The 8,486-nt window shown below is 31.1% G+C and overlaps 1 protein-coding gene across 1 annotated transcript; it reads right to left on the bottom strand.

Annotated features, from left to right (window-relative positions):
• Nucleotides 1–3,208: 3,208 nt before the first annotated feature.
• On the bottom strand, nucleotides 3,209–6,808 carry LOC109166055 (protein PLANT CADMIUM RESISTANCE 2-like). Its single transcript, XM_019314944.1, has 4 exons — nucleotides 6,564–6,808; nucleotides 6,312–6,383; nucleotides 4,616–4,828; nucleotides 3,209–3,451 (listed from the first exon to the last, which is right to left on the bottom strand). The coding sequence occupies exons 1-4, from the start codon at nucleotides 6,727–6,729 to the stop codon at nucleotides 3,372–3,374; spliced, it is 531 nt and encodes a 176-aa protein (XP_019170489.1). The 5' UTR covers nucleotides 6,730–6,808; the 3' UTR covers nucleotides 3,209–3,371.
• Nucleotides 6,809–8,486: the final 1,678 nt, after the last annotated feature.

Raw genomic sequence — 8,486 nt, 5'->3', positions numbered from 1 at the left:
ACACACTATGTTAAGATTTTCAAATTAAAGTTTCACTAGATGAATTAATACAATACATAGGTAGTTAATTTACTTATGGAAATTTGTACGTAAATGTACAGATATTTAAACTGTAAAGTACTTAATTTGTAGATAAATTTATAGGTAATTCAATTTTTTCTTGTAGTGTTTTTTATCATTATATTATATATTATATTATATTATATATAATAATATAAACAATTTTGAAATTTTTTATATTTAAAAATTTAAAAGATATTTCTAAAGAATAAATTACTAAAATGGTCCCTCGACTATATCTATTTCACTGATTTGATCTTTGCATCTAAAAACTATAATTTGGTTCTTTGACATCATTTCATAAACCAATTTGGTCCTCTTACCAAATTGACAAGATATTTTGAGGGATATATCAGTCACATCACTATTGAACCATTTGAATATCATTTGTTTAACCAATTTGGTCTGCATATTTGACGATATGAGGATCAAATTAAATTGGTTAAACAAATGTTAGTCAAAGGACTAAATTAGTTAAATTGATATAGTCAATAGACTATTTTTGTAATTTACATAGAGATAAAGTATGAGTAAATGACCATATTAACATTATGTTCACCAGAGATTTGATGACGGGTTAGGTGTCGGAGGACTAGATTGGTTAAAAAAAAAAAAAAGTCAAAGGACTTAATTAGGCAGTTTTGAAACATAAGGATCATAGTCGAATCGATATAGTTAAGGGATCATTTTGATAATTTAATATAAATATATGAAAAAAAAAAAGAGTTAATATTTATTTTACTTTTTCGTCATATTGATTAAGGCTGTGTTTGGAAATCCGAAAAATAACCTCTGAAAATCATTTTTTTGAGTTTTTGATTTTTAGTTGCAATTGGAACATTTTTCGTTGACCATGAAAAATGTGGTCATTTTAGTGAAAAATGGACTTCCACAAAAATTTGGTGGAAGTCATTTTCTGCTAAGATTTAAAGCATGGTTTCCGCTGGAAATCCTAGTGATGTTTTTTTTTTCTAGGTTTCCGACGGGTGGGGTGAGAGTTACCCCAAAGAAAAAAGAGTTAATTCCTTTTTTGGTCCTAGACTTATTAGTAGTTAGACACTTTTAGTCCATTATAAAAAAAAAAAAAATTGCCACATTTTGGCCACTCTTATTGTGGGAGTGACACTTTTGATCATCCATCTAATTTTCCGTCAATTTATTGTCAAAATGAAGGGCATTCTTGTCATTTCATGTATTTCTTCTCAATTAGACTTATCTTTTCTCTTTTTTTTTTTTTTCTTTTTTTTTTTTTTTCTCAGCTTCCATTTTCTAGGAACAATCTTCTACAGTCTACGCCATTTATAAACACAAAGCCACAAGCAAAAAGCTAAATATTTATATACATATTCATTGCCCATTCACGTGATTCATCCATTATTCCCTATACATATACATACACATCCCACTCGTCTTCTTCACGTTTTTCCAGATTCATTCATATACCAATGGCAAAGCTGTTGCTTTCTTTTATCTTTGTGCTCTGTTCTTTTGTTTTCCGGGGTGTTTTCGGCCACATTAATATAGCTAATCAGTGTAGTTGTACTGTTTAGCCTGGGATTCTGTTCGGCGCCAAGCCTAGGAAATCCTGCTTTGTTCGTGAACTTGAAAGAAAATACTTCACCTCTGTGTGTCCCAGCACTTTTTATTTAGGTAGGCTTAAGCCCCAATTCTTGCAGAGAGGATATCATGTAAATGCTTGGTAATAAACAAAGTCCTTTAATTTTTGTGTCTGTGGTAGGCTAGCATTCATTAATAATAGTAATGCTGAGATGTTAGTTTTTGATTTGTTTTGTTCAAAGGCAAATGAATCTATACAATTCATGACTGCATGCTGTGGTTAATTACATGTCTAGGAAGGAAACTCAATCCGGGGAATTGAAGATGCAGATATGTTTAAGGAATCTCAAAGCCTGCTTCAAGAACTAAAAGAAATATCGTCGATACGAGGTTATTTAGTTAAAGTTAATGAATCGCTAGTTTCAGTGCCTGTTGAAACAGATGGGGTCTCATGTGTTGATTTTACAGTTGTGTGGACGATCGAGTAGGAAAAGCGAATTGCAGGAGAGCTTGCTAGTCGAGGAAGCCTATCCTATAAAATGGAAGCTGAGAAAAGAAAAGAGAAGATAAAAGGCTAATTAAGAAGAAGAATACCTATTTTCAAAAAAAAAAAAGAAGAAGAATACCTAAAATGACAAGAATGTCCTTCATTTTGACAGTAAACTGACGGGAAATTAGATGGAGGATCAAAAGTGGCACTCACACTATAAGAGTGGTCAAAATGTGGCAATTTTTTTTTTATGGTGGACTAAAAGTGTCAAACCCCTAATAAGTCTAGGACCAAAAAAGGAATTAACTCAAGAAAAAACATAGAGATCCAAAGGAAGAAGAAGAAGAGATCCACCGGTAATGCAAAGAAGCAGAGAAACGGCATGAGCTGAAGCTTTACCTTTCCTTATCCAATCTTTCTCTCTCTATATACGCATATATGTATATAACTAGTCTTTTCTATGCGCGATGTGCAAAACTAAGTGTCCAACATTAGTATTCAATGTTAAAATTATAGTTATAATTTTTTTAAAATAAAATTTTATAATTTATTTTAAAAATTCATAAAATTTATAGTTATAGAATTCATATTATATATTAAAAAGTATAATTATGGTATGATTAATAATTTATTTACTACATATTCTAATATAATATCTACATATATTATTACAATTAAAACAATTAAAGAATGTAAGAAAATATATGGTGGATGCAAGTGCATGGTAACAGTAGTGGAAATAGATAACGGAAGTTAAAATGGTGGGGGCATTATTGTCCAAAAAATTATATAGTACAACATTTATAGCTTAATGTATCAAAAGAGATAACAAAAAAACGGACATAAATGAAGGGTACCAACCTTCATTCACACTTATTAGATTTTTAGAATATAAAATTATATTTAATATTATTATAAATATTTTTATATTCTAAATAAAATAATTAAAATATTTAATTATACAATTCTAATCATTTTTCAGAAAATGAATAAAACACAATACGACAATTTTTCATATGCAACCAAACACTATAAAAGGAAATGTTTTCTAGAAAATGACTCATTTTCCAGAAAAAATTTTCCTACTTTTCAAACGGACCCTAAACTTAAAAATTATTGCATTAGAACATACACTCAAAGCAAATGTAGAACTCGAGAAACTACTTATACAGACACACACATATTTAAAACTAAGACAGATTATGAAATATGTTATTGTTGGAAGAAAGTAGTTGAACCACCCTTATATGCATATATAACTGAATTAACGGTTCATTCCTCCTTGAACTCCAGGAGCCGTCATTGCCACTCCCATATTTTGTCTCTGCATATTTCCTTCCCATCCTTGACAAAGAAAAATGATTCGTTAATATTTTTGTTTTTTTTTTTATATATATTATAGACTCGATATTTTCTCAACTTATTGAAGTACAAATTTACAGCCGTCATTCGATCTATATTATACATATACATAGTATACTTATTGTATCGAAACAAAGTGTAATCATTTTAATTATTCATAATAAATTATATCATTTCATATCCTATTTTCTATTTAATTTTAGAAATGCATACTTTGAAGTTTAATATGTTAAATATTTACATTTAACAATATTTGCACTTGATGGACTCAATCAATGTTGACTTGTCTCATAGTATTGCGTACATAGCTCAAGTCAGCATACAAAGGAGGGGGTATATTCGAATTATTTTCTTAGCCGACTAAAAAAAATTAAAAAGTCAAAACTACTATGATAGCCATAAGTTTCAAAGTAATATATATATATATATATATATATATATATATATATATATATATATATATATATATATATATAGTTTTGAGTGATGCTCCTCATCCTTAAAAATTTTCCTCAATAATTTTCCTTTCTAACATGACATTGTTTGATTGGTTACTTTAATTTTTTTTTATTTATTATTCCTTAAAAGTTAATGGGGGCCGCCAATTCATGACACCCAATAAATGTATCAAATCTCAAAAATTACTTAGGCCCAATTTGGTGAAATAGTTAGTCTATAAAAAAATTTTGACTTATTTGACCACTATTAGCTGTTTGACTAGGTTAAACAATCAATATGATTGCTTGATTAATTAGTTTTTTTTAACAACTTATTGCTTCAAAATGCTAAAAATAAAAAAGCTACTCAAAGTAGTTTTTCCTGATTAATTTTTTGATAAAGTCACTTTGTATGTAATCAGCTAACAACTAACAATTAATTTACCAAACAATTTTGTACAATCAACTAATGCTATCAACTAGTCAAACACACTAACTCAATCAACTAACAGTTATCAAGCTAACAACCACTAACAAACACCCCCTCAAGATTTCGTATATTCAAAATGAAATTTAGAGATAATCCAAACACATTGATAACTACCTTAACTCTAGTCTTATAGTTACTATTTTATCAATCCAATTTTACCATTCTAATAAATATACCTTATGAAATTAAAAATAAGTTTTAAAAGTGAGAGATATATACCAAGTGACATGTCGAATCCACGGTGTTTGAGTTCACGGTACTCTTGGCACAGAGCACAGCTGTCACAACAAAAATGAACAAGGCAATCTCCGCAGGGGCTTTCAGGCAACATATATTGTTTCCTAAGCTTTGTGCGATAGAAGCATGAATAGAAACAAGGGCATCCAATAACAGCTGATATGAGACAATACAGGGCTCCACTTGCCCCACAAGCTACAATCCACATAAACAAATAAGTAAATGCTAAAAATTAATTAACTAGATTCATGACTCCACTTATGGATCAAGAACTTGAGATTTTGGGTAAGACTGACTCATTTTATCTATCATATTTAATTCATGGTTGCAGTAGGCGCTAGGCACTAGTCGGGCGCCCGGGCAGCGCCTAGCGCCTAAGCGGTCTAGGCGGCGCTAGGCGGGCGCCAAAAAAACAGTGGTAGACTTGCAGTTTGACAATTTTAATGAGGTTGTTTTCAACATTTATTCAAACAACACATCCAAATAAATGAATTAATGATAATTCATAAGTCATAACATCAAAACTATGGTTTTCAAAAAACAAAATTATATATATATAAATGAAAAAAATTAGCAAGGTCAAGTCGATCGGGTTAACTCGGCTAACTCGACAGAAATTGACGAGTAAACTCGGCGTAATCGGCCGAGTTAGGCGCTAGGCGGCCGAATTAGGCGCTAGGCGGGCGCCTAGGCGGCCGGTCTCCTAGGCGGGAGCCTAGGGGGGAAATCGCCACGGCTTAGGGGCGCCTAGCGCCTAGGCGGCGATTACTCGGTGCCTAGGCGGGATTTTTGCAACCCTGATTTAATTACTACAGAATATTTACTAGTCAAACCAATTATATTTTCTTTATTTTTGTAAAATATTTTTTAAATATTTTTAATTTTTGTGCTTAATAATATTTTTAATGTAGTTTTTAAATGTATACATTCTATATATACTAATACTAACCTTAGTGTCCGTTTGAAAACTTAAAAAATATTTTTTAAAAAATAATTTTCAGAAAATAACTTATTTCCCAAAAAATATTTTAATTTTCTAATGTTTAGTTGAAGGTTAGAAAACTACATTTTTTTTTTTAATTTGGCTAAAAGTAAAGAAATTTTATTTCTTTTCAATTTTTTTTTTATTTTTTTTTTGTTTAGTTCTTTTTTCTTTTTTTTTTTGAAAAATGAACATATTATTTGTTAAATAATAACAATAACAACAACAACAACAACAACAACAACAATAATAATAATAATAATAATAATAATAATAATAATAATAATAATAATAATGGTGATGGTGGTGACGGTGGTGGTGGTGTTGGTGGTGATGTGGTAGTGGTGGTAGTGATAGTGATGGTGGCGATGGGGCAATAGTGGTAGTGGTGGTGGTGGTGGTAGTGATAGTGATGGTGACGATGGTGGTGGGATGGTAGTGATGGTGGCGGTGGTGATGATGGTGTGGCGGTGGTGGTGGTGGTGTGATTATGGTGATGGTAGTGGTTGTATTGTGTGTTATGTTGGTCAGGGTGATGGTGGTGATGGTGTGGTGGTTGTGATGTTGGTGTTGGTAATAAAAATTTGAAAACTAGTTTGCAAAGAAATGAGAGAAATAAAAAAAATAATAAATAAAAACAACTTTAGTCAAATCTCATTAACTAAATCAAACATATAATAAGAAGTATTTACTTACAAGTTGCCCCTTTGTCCGTAATTTCGGCAATCTGTCCAAATGTGATGCAAGGGCACCAGCATGTTATGCAACCTGCAAAAATCTAATACTAAATGAAATGTTTTAAAAAAAACAAAAAAAACAAAAAAAAAAAACAAAAAAAGAACGGGGTGCATGCGCGCAGATACAGTATATATAGAGAAAGAAAGAGAGAAACAAAGATTATACCATACATATATCGAATAAAGTAAACAGTGAAGCATATATACGTACAATTTGAGACATCATCACAGCAGTCACAGAGACCGGAAGACCAAACGGCGGGAGCTTGAATCGGCGGTGGACCACCTACCGGGATGCCAACCGGAGGCTCTTTGGGGAGCGGCGGAGCAGAAGGCGGCGGAGATTTATTATAATCGCTTGAAACTGATGGATACATATTATAATTAATGGCGGAGTGGATCGGAAATTGAAGTTATGAATGAGAGAATGAAGTATTATGGGTATTTATAGGGGTAAAGTAAAGGACATATAGGAAGTAAATAAGAACTGGTCAGAAAATATGGTCTTGGAGTGTTGGTATGGTAGTTGAAGAAAATAAGATCGGGTCAGAAAATATTATCTGGGTAACTACAAGGAAGGGAGGAAAAGTCTTCAGTATTTTGATACATAAGAAATCCAATGAAGAGTTTAAATTAATTGAATTATTACAAAATAATACTCTCCCACTATTCCACTTAATTTTTACCCTCTCTATAACATTTTACCTGTCATATTTAATATTAAAATAAAATTCAAATTAGCCACCAAACCACACCTAAAAGTGCAATTGTGTCATTCAACTAAAAAAAATACAATTAACCCCCTAAACTTGTAAAAAATGTGTAATTAGGTTAAAATTGACCTGTCCTCTAGGTTAACCGCTAACGTGACAGTTAATCTTTAATAAATCATTTTATTTTTCATTTTATTGATTCTAAATATTTAAAAAAAAAAAAAAAACCCCAACTACCACCCCTTGGTTAACATATAATAACCATAAAATAAAGATTACAAATACATCAGAAATCAGATTGATAATAGGAAAAAAATCTCTAGCTATGCAATGAATCGGTAAATATAAACAACGAACCCGTGGTGAGGACGACCTTTAGACCAACGCCGATCTCCAGAGCGACTCTCTGCACGCCGTCGATGACGCCGCCGCAGGAGACAAAGTACGCAAGACTGACCTGAAAGAAGTCTGTGGTAGTCTCTCCCGTTATGAACAGTCTCTTTTTTCACATTGAAGCTGGTGGATAGCCTCAGGGTCGTTGATTGGGCAACTGAAAAAATTATTGGGCTACTGTTAACATGTCTTCTGTCATTTTCTTTGGCAAATTATTGTATGGAACATGGTCCACACAATGTTTTGTGAACCATAATAAAATGTACATTTTTAATATACTAAATGTACATTATTTTTGTACTGAATATACATTATAAAATATAATGTACACTCAGAACAAAAATAATGTACATCCCTTGAATATAATGTATATTATTTTTGTACTGAATGTACATTATTTTTGTATTAAATGTACATTATTTTACAATAGACAAAATATGATCCACACAACTTGTGTGGACCATGGTCCATACAATAACGATTGATTTTCTTTGCTACCCAGGATTTATCACCTTAAAAGTGAAATTGTCAGCCCAAAATGAAATGGCCTGCTGCAAATTAGTAAATTAAGTTGGAAAAATCCATATTCGCTACAGGCTTCCGTTATTTGTTTGACCATTGAATCCAGTTTGCACTTTGTGGCGGCGACGACGGAGGAGTGGTGGACTAGTGGTTGGTTTTGTTTTCATATTTAAAATAAATAAATAAATAAAATAATTTATTAAATTTTAACCGCCATGTCAGCATTTAACTTGGATAGCAGGTCAATTTTGATCTAATTACACATATCTTATAAGTTTAGGGGGTCAATTGCATGTTTTTTCGGTTGAATGGCTTGATTGCACTTTGGTGTTATTCAATGGCTAATTTAAACCTTATTCTTTTAATATTTATTAGTCAAATCAACTATATTCCTTATTTATTTTCTTTAGCATTTCTTAATTATTTTTAAATTTAATATTTGTGGGTGTTTAATAGTATTTTAATATAGTTTTTAAATATATAAATTATTTATATATATATATATA

This window comes from Ipomoea nil, unplaced genomic scaffold (assembly GCF_001879475.1).
Source record: "Ipomoea nil cultivar Tokyo-kokei standard unplaced genomic scaffold, Asagao_1.1 scaffold3084, whole genome shotgun sequence".
Lineage (NCBI taxonomy): Eukaryota > Viridiplantae > Streptophyta > Magnoliopsida > Solanales > Convolvulaceae > Ipomoea > Ipomoea nil.
Note: the sequence above shows the minus strand (reverse complement) of the source record. Positions and strands in the feature narration are given on the sequence as shown.

Bases quoted from the DNA above. Each gene is read 5' to 3' on its own strand.
- LOC109166055 (XM_019314944.1), bottom strand. From the start codon at position 6,729: ATGTATCCATCAGTTTCAAGCGATTATAATAAATCTCCGCCGCCTTCT. The intron at 4,829-6,311 runs GTAAGTAAATAC...TGTGGATTGTAG, and splicing joins TACGGACAAAGGGGCAACTT to CTTGTGGGGCAAGTGGAGCC. The intron at 3,452-4,615 runs GTATATATCTCT...TTCTTTGTCAAG, and splicing joins TGGATTCGACATGTCACTTG to GATGGGAAGGAAATATGCAG.